Genomic DNA, 21,043 nt, shown 5'->3' with positions numbered 1-21,043 from the left:
GCTGGTTCCTGACCCTGCCCAGAGGAGGCTCGGTCTCGATCATTGCCAAGGAATGGCACAGAGGGCCCGCCTGCTGTGCTGTCAGTGTTGCATGGGCGCTGGGGACGTCAGCATTGCTGACGGCATGAGTGTGCTCAGATTCCCTATAAGTACAGCTTGACTCAGCTGCGCTGACCGACACCCGGGACATGAGGTGGCTCTTGCTCTTCGGGACCCTCATCGGGTCCAGCATCTGTGTCCGAGAGAAGTTTTTAGGGTGAGTGCCTTTGGACTTGCTTGTGGTTATCTCAGAGATATGGGAGCTAATGGAAACAGGGGTGCATCATGCCCCAGGGAGCAGGGTCTTGGGGTGTGTGTGTTGTTGCAGAGGCTTGGGGCTTCCTTCAGGCTTTGCCTTGGTGTCATCCTGAGCAGATCACTTCTTCCCCAAGATCTGACTTCACCAGCCGATTCCTTTGCATTGCTCATGTTCCTGCTTCTCATTTGTAAGGCGGGTGTCAGGCTTCTGCTGCTTTCTTGGGCCTTTGTTTGTTACCCTGTGTTGATTTTGATTTCTGCCCTGCTTGGGTGTGAGGCTTTCTGCTTCCTCCGCATTCCTGGCGAAGGCTTTGCAGAGCTGCTGCTTCCTCACTGTTTCTGGACGTGGAGGTTCAGGAAGTCCTTGGCCGGCTCCAGCCGTGAGACCCGCACCCTGGGTACACATGTGTGCCACACAGCATGCTGCGAGGCTGGTGGGAGGCAGGTGCTCCACAGGGAGGAGCCAGGGAAGGGATGGCCCGCGTGCTCGGAGTGGGGCCCCTGCTCCATGGTGCTTGATGTTTGCTGGGAGCCTGGGTGTTAATCCCTATGCCTGCCTACTGTGCTGTGCACATCATCTTGTGGTTGTGCAGCAGATTCGCGTGTGAGTGTGTGTTGTTTCCCTCCATGCAAACTCGGAAAAGGCTCAGCCTTGGAGAGCTTAAGGAACTGCCCAGCGTGCTGAGCTGCTGAGCAGGGAACTGAACCTCTGGTGCGACACACCTTCATCTCCAACTTGAGTCCTTCTCCTGGCAGGTCCATCCCAGTTACTAGTCTCCAGTATACCCCCTGGCTAGAGGGACTGTGGGGTTGTTTATTGAGGCAACGGCTGATATGAGGTTGAGTCATTTTCCTGGGATGACTTCTGTTCACACCTGTGTCTTTCCTGCCAAATACCTCAGAGGGGTTAGGTGGAGACTGTGGCCAGGGAGGGGGCATTTTTTCGCGACTGCTCAGCAACAGGTATGTCCGAACTGCACCTGCCTCACGCTGCGTGGGCTGGCGCGAGACCCGTCAGCTCCCGCTGCAGCTGCCGGGGGGCCTCAGCAACCTGTTTGTCAGGGTCCAAGCCTCTCTCACGGGGCAGGCACCTGGGCTAGGCCCGCAGGGTTATGGATAGAAGAGCTGAGGGCCTGAGCAGATGGTTTCTTCAGCCAATGGTCCTCATTCCCAAATCTCTTCTCGTCTCACAATAGGGGACCAGACAAAGGGGTGGAATTTGTCCCTGGCACAGGAGGGGAAGGAGGGAAGGCCCATCAATGTTTGCAGGCTCCTAGCCCCATGTGCAGCTAGAGTGAGGGGAGGTGGGCCTGGGAATTCCAGAGTCGGGAAGCCAGGCCATGGACCGGCCAATGGAGATGAGGATGACGCTCGTGTGGGCCTTTGCTCCTTCTTCCTCAGGCCCTTCTTGCTCCCCTGATGTTTAATGCCTTGTTCTTCAGGCTTTAAAGGATGGGCTGGGAGCCACGATGCTTGGAGGTGCTGGGTGGGTGGGGGACAGGAGTGGCTGCAGGATGTTTGTAGCTTCTACAGTAGCTGGGGTGTCTGGGTGTCCCATGAAGCTGCCACCAGCAGGTACAGGAGCTGCTGAGCCTGGCTGAGGATGCAGAGGAGACACTGAGAACAGGCCTCGCTGCCTGTGTGGGATAGCAGCTCAGTTACAGAGGCAGCTGTGGCTTGTCCAGAAAATGACGTCAGGGCAAGGGGGCTCCACAAAGACAGAACCGTATCATGAAAAATAAAAATTAAAAAAAATCTTAAAATAATAAAAGAGAGAGATTGGCATGGAAGGCAAGGAAAAGGCTGCCTTGCTTTTGTCCATAAGCCCCGCCCATCCTCTCTGCGTTTGGGTCTCGGGATACCTACCTGCCCAAGAATGGCATCAGACTCCACCAGCACCGTCACTGCAGACCGTGCGCTGACTCGGGGAGACCTTGTGGGTGACATGACTTGGTTCTGAAGACCTGGCTCCAAAAGGAAAAGGAACTAGGACTGCAGGCCAAGGGGCAGGACGTGCAAGGGCATACGCGAGCAGGTGTACATGGACAACTTGGGAGCTCAGTGGGACGGGAGCCGACAGGGGAAGCAAGAGGAGGGGAGAGGTGGAGGAGACAGAGATGGGATCCTTCCTGGAGCAGTCTGGCTACCTGAGCTCCGGGGACATTGCTTTAGCCCATGGAGCTTGGCAGGTGAGTGGTGGATTTCAGTTTCTCCAAGGCCCCTGCTGTGCCTGTGCCCAGCAGCCTGCAGGCTCTGCGGTGGAGAGGTGGAGATAGCGCCGTGGCCGACGGGGGTGCACACGGGAAGCAGGTCCCTGCCTTTGCTTGTGCTTCTCCGTTGCTCCTTCTCCTCCCCATCCCTCTGTGGTCACTTATGCCTAACTTTGCCATTGGAGACGTTGACTCACAAGATCTTTCTAGATTGCTCATCCCCCCCTCCCTTTTTTTTGTCTATTTATTTGAGAGACAGGGAGCTGGAGAAAGAGAGCTAGGGAGATAGAGCGTTCCCGTCCATTGATTTACTCTGCAAAATGCCTATAGCCACCAAAGCTGGACTGGCCCAAATCTGAGAACTGGGAATTCAGCCCACGTACTTGTCCCATGTAGATGGACCCAAGTATTTCAGCCATCATCTGCGGTCTCCCAGGGTATGGGTTAGCAGGAAGCTGCAGTTGAGAGCAGAGCCAGGACTCAAATCCAGGCAATGTGGTAAGGGATGTGGGCATCTTAAGGATTACCCAAACTCTCATAGAATACCCATATGAAAAATGTATTTATTTAACTTATTTGAGAGACACACACAGATACGCATACACAGAGAATGAGAGAAGGGGAGACGCAGCTAGGCAAAGAGGTCTCCACATGTTGGCTCAGTCTGCAAGGGCCAAGGCTGGGCCAGGCCGGAACCAGAGCCTGGAACTCAATCTGGATCTTGTGTGTGGGTTTCAGGAACACAAATACTTGAGCCAATATCTACTACCCGCCCCGACCCCATCACCCAAGAGTGCACTTCAGTGGGAAGTTGGGATTGCAGGTGGAGCTGGGACTCCCACCCAGGAACTCTGCCATGGGCAGCCTGTGCTTAACCACTGCACCCAGCGATTTCTGCAGCAGGCCTGCTGTGAAGTCCCCCTTTGCTGGCATCTTGGAGGTGGGTCATAACAGAGTATGGGTTTGGCAGGCTGACCCTCCTCAAGCCGGAGTAAGGCTTTCTCTTTGGCTGTAAGTCCCCCCTTGTGGTGAGGCTGCTTGCTACAGAATGCAGTTGGATTCCCACCTGCTCAGGGCCAAGAGCCAGGTGAGGGGTGTAGTTTTCTATAGCAGTGACAAAGGACCTGAGACTTTATAATGTCTGGGAGGTTTGTTTGGCTTGCAGGGGGGGAAGCCAGGAGTCTAAGATTAGGCAGCTGGGCTCTTGGGCTGTCATGAGGAAATCCCCTGGCTGCACATCAACATGGCAGTGGATGGCATTGTGGCGTGCTGGAGGGAGTGGGGAAGCCAGAGTAAGAGGACTTGGGGCTTGCTCTTTTATGACTACCTACTCCTAGGGGAACTCACCAGGCTCCCCTTGCCCTAGCCAGAGCTGAGGACCTGGCAGCTTAAAGCTCCTCCACTGCTCAGCATTGCCCAGTGGGCACTCAGCTTCCAGGGCAAGAGCCCTGGGTGAGTACAGAGGTTTTATCCAGAACCCAGCAGGTTCAGACTGACTCCTGCCCAGGCTGCTTCCTTGGCTTCTCGGGGAGCTCTCGGGGCCAGCGGCAGACCCCTCAGCCCCAGTGGGATTTGGGCTGGTAGTAGCAGGAGAACTTTACACCTTCTCCTGCCACCTATCATGGAAATCAGCTCTGCAGGGCACCTTACCATCTGGGGGGCTGGCCTAGACCCTCTTGGGAAGCTTCCCGAACCTTCCAGAAGCAAGTGGAGCCTGGAGGGATCCATCTGGATCAAACTTCCCCCCTGCCTTTTTTTTTTTTTCAATGAGGAGCAGCCACTTGAGGCTGCCGGTTTAGCTCCCAGGGACAGGACCATTCACTCTGTCAACAGGTCCTTCAGCCCAGCCCCCTGCCGCAGCCTTGCCCACATTCACTCATGTCAAAAGATGACGCATGTGACAGTGCGGATTCATTTGGGCCGTCACCTAGCAACGGCCTGATGGCTGCCCTGGCTGCCTGAGCTGGGCTGGGAGCACAAAGGCAGCTTTTCAGGCCCGGCCTTCTTCCACCCCCGCACACAGGACTGCGGTGGGGCTGGGGGGCCTCTACCTCTGCCGTGGAAGGGAGAGGAAGTGCAGGGCAGCAACAAAGTGGGCTCGCTGGGTGACAGGGTGCCTTCTCAGAGCCCTGTGCGGGAGGGGACATTCCCAAGTTCAGCCCCAGCCTCTGGGCCACTTGGCATTGCTAGTGTAATGGGCGTTTGTGTAGGATTCTGGGGCTGACAGCTATGGAGCGAGGCCCTCGTGTGTGTGTGTGTGTGTGTGTGTGTGTGTGTGTGTCTCCTCCCTCTAAGAGGACAGCAGCCAGCCCTCCCAGGATGGGGGTTCTGCCAGAAGTTCTGTCCTCACCCTTGACAGTGAAGAAGTGCTTCTTTATGTCTCCAGTTAGCTTTGCCTGTAACTTGGGAACATTCCTTTCTGTAAAATATATATGTTTTTCATTATAAAGTAATATGACTACATTACGAAAAGCAGATATGGGGGAAAGAGTAACTCATCCATAATCCCGCGACCCTAAGCGGAGCGCTGTCAGCATTTGGTACATTTCCGCCGTCTGTGTTCTTGCAGCGCATCTGCTTTCTCCATGCTACACTCGGGGCATGCGTACAAGCCTGCGTCTTGCTCTTTCACTTCATATTTTCCTTAAAGTTATAGCATAAGCACTTTTTCATATTCACCACGTAGACTTATTTTTAATGGCTATACATTATAACCAGAGACTAGGCCATTTCCTCTCATTGGGCCCAGTTGGTCTGCGAGAGCGGGCTGAGGGTTTTGTTTGCCAGCGGAAGGCTCACCAGAATCTTATGTTTTTTTTTTTTTTTAATTTTTTCTTTCTTTCCTCCTCCAGGGACCAAGTTTTTAGGATTAATGTCAGAAATGGAGACGAGATCAGCAAATTGAGTTGGCTGGTGAATTCAGACAACTTTAAGGTACCTGGCGTTTCCTTGTCATCTCAAGTAATTTCTGCCGCGGGTGGGAGGAGACCCTTGCACCATGCAGTTGTTATTTTTATTTTTAAAGATCTTTTCTGTGTGAGGGCACATCCACGAGTTCACACACAGTGCTGTATTAAAAACCATGGCCGGACTTCAGAAGGTCCTTTCTAAGCCCAAGCAAACGTTCCTCTTCCCTTGTATTTCTTTTCTTTTTTTTTTTTTTAAAGATTTGTTCGAAAGGCAGAGCAGCAGAGAGAGAGACAGGGAAAGAGAGAAAGAGAGAGAAAGAGAGAGAAAGAGAGAGAAAGAGAGAGAGAGAAAGAGAGATCTTCCGTCCACTGGCTTACTGCCCAGATGGCCATGAGGCTGAAGTCCGTCTGGGTCTCCCAGCGGGCGGCACAGGCCCAAGGACTTGATGGTTGTCTGGTGCCTTTGCAGGAACATGAGCAGGAGGCTGGGCGGGAAGTAGAACAGCTTGGACTGAAACTGCTGCTCCAATATGGTATCTGACGTCATCGTCAAGCGGCAGCTTAGTGCACTGTGCCATCATGCCGGCCGCACAGTTGTGATTCCATCTTCTCACCAGCTCTTTGGAGTCTCCTGGCACATGCTGTGCCAGTCAGCATGCTGCCGGCACACGTGCGTGTGGGTGGGCAGAAGCGGCGCCTGAGCTCATGCCATGTGGGTCTGGGCAGCAGGCTCTGCCCTTCCAGCTGCCATTGGGTTCCTACTTTTTGGACTCAGCCTGGTGCTGCCGGCCCAGCGGGCCTGACCAGATGCAGTGGTGAAATGGCCCATGCTGCCCTTGTGTGGAACCTGGCCCCTTGAAGGTCCCTGGCTTTTGGGGGTAGTTCTCAAAGAGTGGGCCCTTGCACCTCTCATCTGAGCTGTCTTTAACCCGCTTCACTTTCTATCCCCTCTCAGCTCGATGTCTGGAGATCTCCCTCGACCTTTGGCCGGCCAGTGGATGTCTTGGTCCCGTCTGTCAGCTTGCAGCCAGTCAGGTCCTTCCTGGTGTCCCAGGGTTTCGAGTACTCAGTGACAATTGAAGACCTACAGGTGCGTGGGCTCTGGGACTCCTTGCTGGTCTGGCCCAAGCTTTAGGTTTAGAGTGGGCCCATTTCACAGATGGAAGGAAAGTCCAGGAGTTTTCTAAGGAGACACATGGTGATGGTGAAAGGGCACACCTTGTTTAGGGAACACTACACATCTGCATCCAAGGCCCCCTCCAGCCCTCCACTCTGCTCACCACCAGCACTGTGCCTTCAAATGAGCTGTTAACCTACTGTGTCTCCATGTAACCATCAGTGGTGTGGTGATTAATAGTGGTACCTACCTCATTGAGAAGATGCCACGATTAGATGCATACAAAAGTCCCCACAGTGCCTAGGGCCTCACAAACTGCTGAGTGAAAAAATGCCTCTTTCTTGTTATTTACCTTTTAGTTTTTCAAAATCAGAAGGCAAGAGCAGAGTGGGGGTGGGTTCTGGAGACCAATCTAGGAAGCCCCCCTGGGTGAAGAGCAGGGGTGTCAGCAACAGTCCCGCCGGGCGGCAGGTACATGGCCCCGCAGCCTCACAAGCTGGCCTGAATGGCAGGCCCGTGTAGCTGCCTCCCTCGTGTGCCGAGGTGGGTTAGGGACTGATTGGAGATCTGGCCTGGCGTCTCCTGATGGCGTGAGCAGCTGCGAGCTGGTTAATCATCCCCACATGTCCCAGACATGTGCCAGGAACCTTCAAAGCAGGAGTGGTTGTGAGCATTTCTTTGTTTCAGAATGGTCTCCCAAGCTGTGTGCTGTGGATGCCCTGGCTACCAGATGTGGGCTGACGTCTGAGGGGGTCCCACTGCAGAATAACCAAATAGCAAAAGGGGGCTTCTGGGGAATGCTTTTAAATGGGGCATAGAAACTGAGCAGCAAGGAGTACAATGTCACAGCTAGAGGAAGGAGCCCAAGCCCCACCCTTGGGAACCTGGGCTTCGGTGCCTCTAGACGAGCCCGAGGGCATGGCCGTGTCGGCTGGCATAGCACAAGGAAACGTGGGTCACGGAACAGAGCGGCCGTGTGGGGCGTGTATTTTCAGGCCCTTTTGGATGACGAAGATGAAGAAATGCAACACAATGAAGGACAGGAGCGGAACGGCAGTCACTTCAACTACGGGGCTTACCACTCTCTGGAAGCCGTAAGTGCCTAGGTGCAGGTGGAGGGCAAGGTTCTCCATCCCTGCAGGCTGCTCCACCCCTCTCCGTGTTTCCAGGGGGTGTCACCAGTGTCTAGTGCGGAAGCACCTCCCCGAGGGCTTACAGGGGACAGGTTCACTCCTTTCCATCTTGCATGAACTCCCACCAGCCCCCTCAGAGCCCGAGCAAACCGGGCCAGACCTGCTGTCTCCCACCCACACAGCCGCCTGTGCTCAGGCAACCCCTCCGGGGAAGCTGTGACGTAACCCTCATCATTTCCAGGCCTTGTAATTCAGCCTTCTTCTAGCCTACCTTAATCCCTCACCCAGAATAAAGTGTTACTTGTTGCAGCAAGTAGACAGGTGGTTCTATTTGCAAGGTTAACCATGTCGTTCCACTTAGTTACCCTGGTTACTGCTAACGAACTTGTGCCATGCTGCTGCTTGGTCCCGCGCTGCAGCCAGTGGCATCCATCTGCAGAACAGCTGCGTGAAATTAGGAGTTGAGGCTCAGGCCGTGGACGACAGCAGGGCTGGGGGGCCACACTGATCCAAACTGCGATGTAAATGGGGTGTGGGCCCCCTGCTTTGCAGACCGAGCTTGTGCCCAGCTGGCTGCTGGACCTTTGGTCTCTCGTTCTCCCACCTGACTGGCCCTGGGCTTGGCTGTCCTTTGGGACGGGGTCACAGCCCCCTCTTTCCCGGGAGGCCTCTGGCTGCAGTGTGCCATCTCTCTCACTGTGTGCACCGCATGTTCCCTTTTCTGGAAGCAGCTTGAAGAGTTTGCGGCCTGCAGCCCCCTCTCGTGAGAATTCCACGTTGGGCTCAGCCAGGGTTTTTGTGACTAGTTCCGTGGTGTGGTGTGCCCCTCTCGGTTTCTCTAGCTCCAAGGTAGTTGGCAGTGTGGAGCTGGACCCCCTGCACCTGCAGCCAGCGTGCTGGTCTGCCTTTCCTGGGGCAATGCTTTGCTCTTGTGACTCAGGCCAGCCACTCTGCTGCTCCTGCTCTCGCCAGGGCCCAGTGGGGAGTTTCCAAGTCCCCCCACCCCTTTGAGGCCAGAACTGCCAGTTCCCAGCCCCTTGCAGCACACCGGGTCCTGCGCCTGGTACTCCTCTCCCCAGTTGGATTCTGTCCTGAGAGGCCCATGCACAGCTCTGTGGCTGGGTCCCGCCTGCCCGACTCTGCCGCAGCTCCGCCTCTGCAACCCACACCCACTCCCCCTGAGCTCTCAGGCTTGGCTGGGAAATGTTTTGATTGTGTGTTCGCTACTGGCCTGTGTGGGGCCGGGGGTGGGGATGGCTTCCTGCCTCTGCGGGCTGCATTCCTTCTTCCTGTGTTAAGGACGAATGTAGAAGCTTTAGCAACAACAGTGGATGCTTAAATCTTTGTTTTTTCTGTTTCTCCCTCTTTTCCCCCCCAAGACAAATGGGAATGGTCTTTATAGTTCTTTAGTTGTTTTCACAAAGCCTTTAGAGATGCCATCTCTACAGGGGGTGCCTGTGTCTTAGGGCGTAGGCAGTATGACCTACTAGGAGGAAGAAGCTCTTACACCTTTTATTTTTACTCTGCCTGTATTATATTATTAATGTAACCTTTTTTTTCTGTTTCATAAGATTCATAATACATTTGCATGATTACCTATTAGCATATACCTGAGGTTATCTAAAATTTCGTGAAAAAATGGAATTGAAAGTTAAATTAATGTTGATGCAAAATTTTTGAAATTGATGCAAACAGAAGCATTTTCAAAAAGTTCATCGGTAATACATATTATTATTTTTTTAAGACTTTTTATTTATTTATTGGAAAGTCAGATATACAGAGGAGGAGAGACAGAGAGGAAGATCTTCCGTCCGATGATTCACTCCCCAAGTGAGCGCAACAGCCAGTGCTATGCCGATCCGAAGCCAGGATCCAGGAACTTCCTCAGGGTATCCCACGTGAGTGCAGGGTCCCAAAGCTTTGGGCCGTCCTCCACTGCTTTCCCGGGCCACAAGCAGGGAGCTGGATGGGAAGTGGAGCTGCCGGGATTAGAACCAGCGCCCATATGGGATCCCGGTGCGTTCAAGGCGAAGTCTTTAGCCGCTAGGCCACGCCGCCGGGCCCAGGTAATACATATTATTTAAAAGATGCATGTAGATTTCAAAATTTCTTGGCAACAAAACAAATTTATAAAATTAAAAAGGTAAATCCGTTTTTCATGAAGTTTTTTTACATATAGTCCAAATGAATTATTTTTTGGTGGGGATTTACTACTATACGCACAACTGCCTTTTAAATAAATAAAAGTTTAAAAATTTAAAAATGGTCACAGAAGTTTGAAGAGTCACCCTTGGCAGGGTCGGCAGGGTGAGCACTGGCCCCGTAGTTAGGACACGGCACAGCAGAGTGCCAGGCTGGGAGCAGCAGGTGCAGCGGCTGGCGGGTTCCTGCTTCTCTCGCTGGCGACCTGGAAGGCGTTTCTAGCTCTCAGCCTGGCCTGGCCCTGGCAGTGGGCGCCTTTGGAGAGTGACCAAGTGAATGGAGATCTCTTTCTCTCTCTACTACTCTCTCTGTTCTTTTAAATAAATAAAATTAAACTAAAAAAGATCCTTGATTGAGTGGAGATGTTGCTGACCATTCGGTCTGATGCAAAAGCCTAAGTGTTGAGTCAGTGTCCGTGGGAGTCTCTCAAGTCTGTGGACAAATAAAACATGCCATACCCTAGGTAGCTATAGAAAAATACTGCCCAGGCGGTTTCTTGTTGTCAGCATTCCCGGCTGCTAACACAGTCAACCCTAAGGCTGCGAGCCTAGACGAGACCATCAGGGCAGACAGAATCGACAGACACCCGCCCGGAGCTGGACACATTTTAGAAATGTCTCTGGCTGCCCTCTTTCGTTTTGCAGATTTACCACGAGATGGACAACATTGCCTCCGACTTTCCTGACCTGGTGAGCAGGGTGCAGATTGGATGTTCGTTTGAGCGCCGGCCCATGTACGTCCTGAAGGTGAGGTGCCGACAGGGTGCAGATTCCACCTGGAGAGTGCCAGACACGCTGCTGTCTAAACCCTTTAGGTTTCGGAGAAGAGAGCGAGGTCGGAGCGCATCTCACCTGGGGTGACTCTAGTCTGGTTGAGTCCCTTGCTGTTGTCTAACATGGGCGAATTTGAAAGAGCACATCATTTTGACTGTGAGACAGGATCAGAGGGGAAGCAGGTGGCACTTCCGGAGAGTTCTCAAAGAAGACAGAGTATGGTCTCTGTCACCACCTTGTATAAACAGCAAGGCTAGCAGGGGTATATGCATGCAAGTCCATTTTGCTTTTAGGGGAAGCAGCCCAGGGAGCTGAGGTTCAAATTGATGTCATTCTATGCCTAGCCTTGGATGCTTGGCTACGTGAAGCCTAATTTCCAGATATTTCTAAGATTCAGACCCTTGGCCAGAGAGGTAGACAGTGACAACAGTGACGTAAATAATCCAGCAGATGAGCAAAAAGGAATTTGGTCTTATGAGCCACGGAGCCACTGATGGTGCTAGAAATTTGCCAGGCCCTTAGCTCTAGCTAAGCTCCAGTGAACCCAGGGTTTATAATGATGGGCAACTGCCTGGCAGCAGGGGAGGGCTGGCACTGAGCTGGTTGCTCAGAAATAATTACATTTCGCTGACTTGCCCATCTGATGGAGACCCTGGCTTCATTAGTACCAAGCTTGGACCCAAGGGGCCCTAAATGCAGTAGCCAGAATTCATTACTGCCGCTTACACAGAGTTAGAGTGGACCCCCCTTTTTCCCTAATTTAAAACCCAGTCCTTTATTGTGGCGGTTAGATCAGCCTGGCTCACGTACCCTGGCATCTCTCTCTGTCTCTGTTGGGATACCATTTGGGGTCTTTCAAGAGATGCACTCTAATCCACAATGACAATGATCTCTCCTGCCCATTTGCTGGAGAGGCTGAGACTCGGCTGCTGAACCTGCAGCCAACCAATTAAGCTCCCCGGTCACGGATCAGCCTGAGAAATAGATGGGGCCCTTAGGAACATTTGGTCTCTGAATTGTCTTAAATGAATTAAATGAAGAGGAGCTAGCTAGGGAAGAGGTGGGGTGAGTGTGAGGTGGGCAGGCAGGTCACCTGGGGCCTCTTGTTCCCTTCTGCAGTTCAGTACCGGAGGAGAGCAGCAGCGGCCAGCCGTTTGGCTGAACGCAGGCATCCATTCCCGCGAGTGGGTCTCGCAGGCCACTGCCATCTGGACGGCAAGGAAGGTCAGGTTGCCCGGTGTTAGCCAAGATGGGGCGGGAATGGGCAGGGGCTCTCGGCAGGTCCCACGAGGCTGAGTGCCAACGGGAGGTGGGTGAGGACTCTGCACAGACTCCACTGGCCAGGGTCTCTGCAGGCCGGATTAGCAAATGGCCAGAAGCCTTTGGCCGGCCCGCCGAGGCTGAGTGACGGGGTGTGTTCGTGGAGGTCGAGGCAGTCGTGGGCCTGACCCGAAGAACAGGAACACTGAAAAGCAGCAGCCGACTCCATCGGCTTTCCCTGCTCGGGCTCCGGGACCTCCTGTGTCTCCAGAGCCTTCTGGAAAGTCTGTCTGAAGCTAGCGCTGGAAGAGGAGGGGTGATGCCTGGGGGAGACACACTTTCTTAAAATCTGTGACTCCCTGACGAGCCCATTGTCTCTGCTCAGATTGTCTCTGACTACCAGAAGGATCCTGCCCTCGGTGCCATCCTGGAGAAAATGGACATCTTCTTGTTGCCTGTGGCCAATCCGGACGGCTATGTGTACACACAGACTCGTGTGAGTGAGCCCGGGTGGGCTGGCCTGGGGCGAGGCTTTGCTTAGGGACTATGCAACTTGCAGGGAGTTCTCACACTGGATGCACTGTGAGCTCCCCCGGGAGCGTGCGCTGTGGTCCTGTTGAGGACTGAGCCGCGCTAAGGAGCTCTTGTTCGTGGAAAGATGCATGTCGAGGAGCTCCTGGCTCTGGGTCCTGAACAGCTCCCGGCACCTCCCGCTCCCACGTTATTTTAAAACAAATCCCAGATGTTGTGCCCTTTTACCTGGAGCTGCCGTGGTGTGCATCTCTAGCCGATGGTTAAAACAAAACATAAGTCCCAAACACTACACCACTATTTCCTTAAAAAAGTTACTAGTTCTTTAACATCATCAAACACTCTCGCTTGCCTTCAAATGTCTCTTAGTCAGTTGGCTGCAGTCAGGATCCCACGAGGCCTGCACACCACATACACATCTAGCTGCCCTGCTGTTCAGCCCAGCTCCACCTGCCGCTGATGAGTGTGACTCCTTCCTGGAGGAAGCGAGAGATTTCCTGTATGAAGTCGCACATTCCTACCCTGGCTGGTGATTGGTTGTTGGGTTGGATTTGATCCCTGCCCCCATGTTCGCTGTTCGCTGGTGGTTGGATCCAGGGCTCAGTTGCCTTCAGGTGACTTTTAGATGCAGAGAAAACGCTCAGAGATGCTGTGCACTTGGGCTGCACTGGTGATCCTGTCGCTGGTGGCGCGGAGGGCTAGGTGGCATCAGCCTGGCTCTCGCATAGGAAGTTCTCACAAGTTCCTGCCTGAGAGGCGAGAAGGGATCACGGGGCCCCATCCTCTGTGTCAGCTCATATTCACCCCCTGCACCCTGACCTGCCTTGGGTGTTTCTTCCCATGGTGGCTTTTTATAGAACCGGATGTGGAGGAAGACACGGTCCCTCAATCCTGGAAGCCTCTGTGTTGGTACAGATCCCAACAGGAACTGGAACGCCAGTTTTGCGGGTAGGTGGGGAGATAGTTCTCCAGCTCTGTGAGCGCACGTTGAGCGTCTGCCATCTGTGCTGCAAGCTGGACGTCAGAGGGCGGCTGTGCGCCGGCTGCGTGGCTGCCCCACTGGGAAATGCGGCATCCCTAACAATTCTGTTTTTAGTAAATAGATCTTAATAATTAAAATTTTACGAATTTTTACTTTAAAAGGCAAAACACAGGTATAGATAGATAGATGATAGATTGTTCTATGATAAATAATAACAAATCTCCCATCTGCTGTTTACTGTGCAAATAGACCCACAACAGACAGGACCAGGCCAGGCTGAAGCAGGAGCCTGGAATTCCAGCTGGGCTGCCCCACACTGCATGGCAGGGACCTGAGTGCCTGAGCCAGCCCCTGTTGCTTCTCAGGGTGCCCAGTGGCAGGCAGCTGGAATCAGACACGGAGGAGCTGGAACCTGAGCCCAGGCAGTCTGAGATGAGCTGCACGTGTCCACTGCTTCCCGGATGTGCATCGCTGGGGCGCTAATTGGGAAAGAAAATGTGGTTCAGTTGCTCCTGTCCTGAGCGCGTGCACCATGGCCGCCCCATCCTGTGATTACAGTCTACCGTGGCGGTTGCTTTCTGTTTATTTTTATCTGAAAGGCAGATTTACAGAAGGAAAAACACACACACAGAAGGGGAAAAAGAGGGAAAAGCAGAGGGGAAGAGAGAGACGCACACACAGAGAAATCTTCCACTACTGGAAAAGCTGAGCTGCTCCATGACCAGGAACCAGGAGCTTCCGCCAGGTCCCCCACATGGGTGCAGGGGCTGCTGCTTTCCCAGGCCATTAGCAGGGAGCTAGTTGAGAGCAGAGCAGCTGGGGGCACAAACCAGTGCCCATAAGGGATGCTGGCACTAGCAGTTGGAGGATTAGTCAGTTGAGCCACTGCACTAGCCCCTATACCAATACCCTATACCTATACCAATGTTTTTTTAAAACCAGTCTCCCCTTAGATGTGGTCCTTATCTTTGACTGTCCCAGTGTCACCTGGGCAAGTTTTGGGCAGGCTGAAGAGCCCCTAGTGACAGCTCTTAAGAGAACAAGCTCTGTGTAACCCCAACAGGCAAGATGATCTGGTAAAACTTACACTCCCCTGACATGTCAGGATGAACTTTAAGAGCTCATGGTCGGGCCCGGCGCAGTGGCGCAGTGGTTAAGGTCCTTGCCTTGCACGCCCGGGATCCCAAATGGGCACCGGTTCTAATCCCGGTGGCCCCGCTTCCCATCCAGCTCCCTGCCTGTGGCCCGGGAAAGCAGTGGAGGACGGCCCAAAGCTTTGGGACCCTGTACCCGTGTGGGATACCCGGAGGAAGTTCCTGGATCCTGACTTCGGATTGGCATAGCATCAGGCGTTTCGCTCACTTGGGGCGTGAATCATTGGATGGAAGATCTTCCTCTCTGTCTCTCCTCTCTGTATATCCGCCTTTCCAATAAAAATAAAATAAATCTTTTAAAAAAAAAAAAGAGCTCATGGTCATGGAAAGAGGATTGGCCCTGAGTTCATGTGTCTGAACGTCACCCCTGACAGACGTGTCGGCTGGCTGCAAGGATTTGCCACGTGTCTTATGCTTCTTACCGAGTGAATGTCATCATCTGAAAGGAGACAGCTGATTCTCAGACTAAGTCAGGAGCCCGTGACTGGTTAGACGCAGGGCCTGCATTCCCTCCCAGTCCCAGAGCAGGCGGCGCCCGCGTCTTGTTCTGAGCACATGTCCTTCACTTAGAGAGATTAGTGATCCTGGAAAAGAAAGGGGCTGAGACAGACGTGGGAGGCTGTCAGAGTAAGGCCAGAGGTCCCCGTTGCTGGGGTGCTTCCTCCCACACGCCACAGCCTCACTCCTCCAGTAGCTATTCTGTGAAGTAACGCAGCAAGTAATATTTCTACATATCTGTCAAATCAAGAGACGTGGCCCCAACAATAGATTATTTTTGGCAGCAGTTGGTCATTAAAATCTAAATTCAGAGACTAAGTTGACACCAGAGTAAGTGGAATTGTTCTCATTATTTATTGATATCCGTATTAATTACCCAGAATACTTATTACCACTCAATCTTAACCATGATATTAATCATTTATGCCAACTGCTCTTGGTACAATATGAGGTCGACTCCATCCACTTCGAGGATGTGGAATGGTTACCATGGCTAATCCGGCCCCAGGATTTTCCCCTTGGGCCCTTCCCCCCAGTCCACACAAGTCCCCAGCCAAGTCCCTAGGGGCATCCAGCAGTGGCCTGCCTATGGCCAGTCCCTCCAGTCCCCGTCTGGGCCACGTGTCCTGCCTTTTCTGTTTCCTTGGCCTATGGGTTAACGCTTCTTTGTACCTTGTACCTACCTGCCTTCTCTCCTCCCAGGACAGGGAACTAGTGCCAACCCTTGCTCTGAAGTATACCACGGCCCTCACGCCAACTCGGAAGTGGAGGTGAAATCAGTGGTAGATTTCATTCAGAATCATGGGAATTTCAAATGTTTCATCGACCTGCATAGCTACTCCCAGCTACTGATGTACCCATACGGATATACGATCACGAAGGCCCCAGATGCGGAAGAACTGGTGAGTGAGGTTGCTTTCTGCCCAACCCGAGGCTTGCTGGCCCTCGGGCAGTGCCAGGCGGGCTGTTCTGCAGTGTTGGAGGGGAAGCAGGGCACCTGGGCGTGCTTCCTTAAGGGCCGAGTCTTCTCTCCTTGCCCCTTGGGATGCGCCAGCCGACTTGCTGGGACTCTCTTTCTCCTACTTGTTTCTCTGATGGAAACCACTTGTAGACCAGCAATTTGTACCTGGTGCCAAGGTGTGCAGGGGCAGGCCTTCCTGGTCAAGGTCAACTTGAAAGAGGGTGGAGGCCACAGCTTAGGGGTGATCTGTCATGCCCAGAGACTCACCCCAGACTGTGCAGGTGTGGGCAATTGCTGCTTGTGGGGGACTGCCGGAGTGCACCCCCCTGCGGCTCTGTCTGCCCCTCTACTCCAGGAACCCACGCTCTTCCCTCGTGTTCCTGAACATGGCCTCGCCTTGCCTCGGGATGGATAAAGGTGCCGGTGCCTTGGGCAGACCCCTAAGGGTTGGTGAGCCCCTCTTAGTGTATGTGAGGGTCTAACACACATGCTCTTAGAGTTCTGTCTTCCTCTTTGCACATTCCTTTCTGTCTCACACGAGAAGCAAAAACCTTGGGATGCGGCAGGAGGCAGTCGGATGACCCGTGACTGAGTCAGGCTTCCACTCCGAGGAGGCAGAGCTGGAGATGCCACAGGAGAGGATCAGGGAAGGAGAATCTTCTGAATCGTCAAGAGCCGGGAAAGGGATGGCTTCGAGTCCCATGCCTTCTCCCTCTGCTCACTCTGCCAGGACGAGGTGGCGAGGCGTGCAGCCAAGGCTCTGGCTTCCCTGTCGGGCACTGAGTACCAAGTGGGCCCCACCTGCACCACTGTCTGTGAGTACTTTCTGTGTTTGTGGGTTACTTAGTGCTTTGGGAGGAACTTGGAAATGGAAGATAAGCAAGATAAGCCTTGCTACATGGCTGCCTGCTCGGTCACGTGGAGCCTGTGTGATAACAGCTGGTATGGCCAGCATCTCTGCTGGCGTCACTACTTCTCTTATGCTACTCAGCATGAGTGCAGATGGGTGAAGCCCCAGCAGCAGGCTAGACTCTGCGTTCCCTAACTTATACTAAAGTCTCAGACACAGTTTATTAAAGATTTATGCAGCTCATCATCCCAGCTTCAATGGAAACTCACTCTGGAACTGGCAAAAAGAGGGTGGTCCTGATGGTTGTGGTGGTGGTGGTGTGTGAGAGGACTAAGTAAGTCCCAGAGTGTGAGGAGCTGGTTTAAGAGTCTTAGCAGCAGGGTGCCTGTAGCCAGACAATGCAATCAAGTCCTTGGGTCCAAGATCCACTACCTTGTTTTAAGGAAAAGCCTGTGCTGGTCTCCAGTGCTGTGTGACACCTGAGCAATTCTCTCTGTTCCTGCGACACCCTGCCATCCTCTCCATCCTCGTATTCTGAGTCGGTCTTTATTTCTCTTGGGGGTGGGAGGAAATGTCCTGTTTCCAAGGCCCTGGCTGCAGTGGGAAACAAGCAGGGAAGGCACAGCTGTGCTTGCTCTGGAAGCAGTGCTGGCCTGGTCAGCCTGCTGCTTTCCCGGAAAGCACAGGGTCCCCACTCAGACCCTGCATTCCTGCTCGTCAGCCCCTTTTCTCAATTCTGCCTCTCAGCTCCCTTCCCAGCTGGTACCTGCTCTGTTGGGCCCGGTGCTCCTGACCCAGCTCGGGTCCACCGGGTCCACCACCCAGTCTCCATTCACAGCCACTGCAGATGGCAGTTAGTTGGAGACTTGGCGTTTGTGTTGCTAATTGCAGCACGGAGTCATTCATTATTCATAGTGTAGTGTTATTAGTGTTGTTAAATGGAAACTCCTCAGAGAGCCCAGCAGGAGACTTAGTCCACCCTCTGTTTAATTAGCCACAACTGAGTCGGGGACCAAGGAGCATGAAAGGCCCCCTTCGGCGGAGGTCCTCTCCAAGGATCTTTGTGGGTCACCAGTGTCCTGGGCTTGTGGGTGAAATACCAGTGTTAATAATGGCCTTGTCCCCCACATCAGACACGTTCTTCTGCCCAGCCTAAGCTGTTCTAACACCACAGTCCTCATCAGATTGCCCCCGCGGACTGGGGCAAGGCCCCCCGAGGGTCATGCAAGAGACAGGCAGTTCCTTACCCTTTTCTCGAGCCCGTCTCTGTCTTAGGCCATCTGCCCTCCATGCTTTCCAGACAAGCCACCGCTCTTTGACGTTCCACGTGGGCTCCTGCGCCGTGGCCTGGGCTGCGAAAGCAGCTGATGTTCTTCCTTGCGAGTGTCGGCCTTATCCTTAGATTCGCCATTTTAGATGAAAATCATCCTGATAAAGTGGATTTCACACTTCCCTGCCTTTTTATGAGAGCGTGAGGGAAAGATCTTGACTGTGTGGTTTCCTGGTCCCAGGCAGCACGGTCCTGGGGCCAGCAGCCTCAGCCTGTCCTGTCTGCTCCCCAGTGCCTGGCCAGCTCCCCCCGTCACACACAGGTGGCTGCTCACTGCTTGCAGGCCGAGGCGTCTAGCCACCCTCTCCGCTCCACTGATTCGGATCTCTAAGGGCTCGCACACTAAGACCTTGTGGAAGGTGCATTTGGCCCACAGATAAATCAGGATAGTATATTCACAGTCACAAGAGACTGGTCAGCACCTAAAGTGGCTCCCAGGATGGTGCTGGGCAATGCACGTGTGGCTCATTCATGCAGCGGACCATGAGGCAGCCTGTAAGTGAACGTGCTGAAGGTATTTGTGGTAATAGAGAATACTCTTTAGTGACTAAAAAGAAAAGGAAGTTGGAGGCAGGAGCTGGCGCTGGGAATTGTGTTGCTAATTGTGTGCTCCAAAGCAGCACATCTTGACCACTGGCCTCTGAGCCTCTGCTGGCCTCCGAGCCTCTGCTGGCCTCTGAGCCTCCGCTGGCCTCTGAGCCTCCGCTGGCCTCCGAGCCTCCGCTGGCCTCTCAGCCTCCGCTGGCCTCCGAGCCTCCGCTGGCCTCTGAGCCTCCGCTGGCCTCCGAGCCGCCGCTGGCCTCCGAGCCTCCGCTGACCTCTGAGCCTCCACTGGCCTCTGAGCCACTGCAGCTCTGCCGTTTTCCACCCGTGTCTGTGCCAATGAGCTCCCTGTCTGAGCCTGATGGGCTCACCTTAAAACAAGGACAAGAATCCTGCTCACTAAGCTTGTGACACTGCGAGTGTAATGATGGCTCGTGGTAGTGTCTGAAGAAAGAGCTGTTATTAATGTCATTGTTTTATTGTGAAAAAGCATCTGCATTTCACACTGTTAGCCATATCTGCCCCGCCCTAGGAAGGAACAGAAAGACAGTTCTGTTACCTTCCTGAAGCCTTCAGGCAAGGGCAAGTCCCAAGGACAGCTTCCTTCTAACTTTGTATCTGTCAACTCTTGCCATGTTCAAAGCCTTTCAAGTGTAGCAGCTTAAGATCAGCAGTGACCTTGTGCTTTCCTGATGGGCTTGTGGCTTGGTTGGTGGCTCTGGCTCAGTGAGCCCCAGTCAGGACGTTCCCCAGGGATGGGCAGCCAAATGTTCCCCTGGGCTGCAGCATCTGCTCCCAGGGCAGGGGCCTGGCAGAGCTTTCCTGGCAGACTGGCTTGGGGACTCACCTTGAACTCCTGCAGAGAGTCTGAGTGTTTGTGATGGCTATCCAGACCACGTGATCTGAGAGGCCAGTGTCTATTTTTATTTTTTTTTTTCATTTGAAAGGCAGGATTGCAGAGTGAGAAGGAAAGAGACACACAGAGAGAAAGATCTTTCTTCTGCTGGTTCACTCCCAAAATGGCCACAACAGCCAGAGCTGGTCATTTCAAGTTAGGAGTTAAGAGCTTCTTCTGGGTCTTCCATGTGGGTGAAGGGGTCCAAGAACTTAGCCAACCTATGATGGAAGTGGAACAGCTGAGACACAACCTGGCACCTGTATGTGATGTCAGTGCTGCAGGTAGAGGCTTAGCCTACAGTGCCATGACACTGGCCCCCCACACTAGTGTCTTTTATGGCTTAAATCTGAGAGTCTTACAGACTTCACATCTGTACTAACCCACCAGTTACAGGGTGATGGGAGAGTGTAGCGTCCTGAAGACCGGGACCCCTGGCTCTATCCCGGAGGCTGGCTGTCTACTTTGTCTGTAAAGACTGGGTTGGGTCATCATCAGGAGGGACAGAGTGAGTGAGTGACCAGAAGGGGTAAGCACAGTCATCCCTTGGCAGCCCCAGGCCAGTGTCAACGTGTCAGAGTCACTGAACTTTGGATGTCTAAGAAACCTCAGGCGGACCAGACTGTCTGCCCACTCGCCCCTGACCCCGATGGGCCTAGGCTTCAAGGGGTATGCCCTTCTGATTTACAGACCCAGCTAGCGGCAGCAGCATCGACTGGGCGTACGATAATGGCATCAAGTACGCCTTCACATTTGAGCTGAGAGATACCGGGCACTACGGCTTCCTGCTGCCAGCCAATCAGATTATCCCCACCGCCGAGGAGACCTGGCTGGGGCTGAGGAGCATCATGGCGCATGTACGGGACCACCTCTACTAAGCGAGGACATTTGTGTCCATTCTTGCACATGCTGGACTTCATGCCGGAGTCGGAGCCCTCCCGGTTTGTGGGGAGCCCAGGCCAGGCCGTTCTCTGCAGCTGGTGCACCCTGGCAGGGTAGCTGCACAGAGGCCTCTGCCAGATGGCGCCTTCCTGGTCCTGCTGTCCTGCTGTGCCTCCGATTCCTCTGCCTCTGCACGGCTGCTCGGGAAGGCTCCGCTCCGAAGCATCCCCCGCCCGGTGACACGTCTCTACCTCATTTTTAGAGAAAAAGGAAAAAAAATCTCACATGGCTCCCAGGTCCCTTGCCCTTCCAGCAGCTCAGGGACTCTGCTCTGGTGGCGGTCACTCAGGCAGTGCTTCTCCTTGCAGGGGTCTCTTTCAGCTTTCTCCTTCTGGAATGCGTTTTTGGGGGGCAACAAATCCTGCAGGGTCACTGTGTGGATTTCCCTCTAACCACATTTTTGTGGTGGTTGGAACGTAGAGTGGAGGCTAAGTTAGGGATCTGCAGATAACTGGT

General features: G+C 53.6%; 1 protein-coding gene across 1 annotated transcript; it reads left to right on the top strand.

Annotated features, from left to right (window-relative positions):
• Nucleotides 1-6,365: 6,365 nt before the first annotated feature.
• Nucleotides 6,366-20,656, top strand: CPA4 (carboxypeptidase A4; the record flags this gene model as incomplete). Its single annotated transcript, XM_041001914.1, has 9 exons — nt 6,366-6,506; nt 7,529-7,627; nt 10,513-10,614; nt 11,761-11,865; nt 12,287-12,397; nt 13,290-13,380; nt 15,769-15,968; nt 16,758-16,842; nt 20,336-20,656. Coding segments are annotated over 9 exons (1,122 nt in total), but the record flags the coding sequence as incomplete, so codon positions are not given.
• Nucleotides 20,657-21,043: the final 387 nt, after the last annotated feature.

The sequence above is a fragment of the Ochotona curzoniae genome, unplaced genomic scaffold (genome assembly GCF_017591425.1).
Source record: "Ochotona curzoniae isolate NIBS_2020 unplaced genomic scaffold, NIBS_Ocur_1.0 scaffold_2476, whole genome shotgun sequence".
Classification (NCBI taxonomy): domain Eukaryota; kingdom Metazoa; phylum Chordata; class Mammalia; order Lagomorpha; family Ochotonidae; genus Ochotona; species Ochotona curzoniae.
Note: the sequence above shows the minus strand (reverse complement) of the source record. Positions and strands in the feature narration are given on the sequence as shown.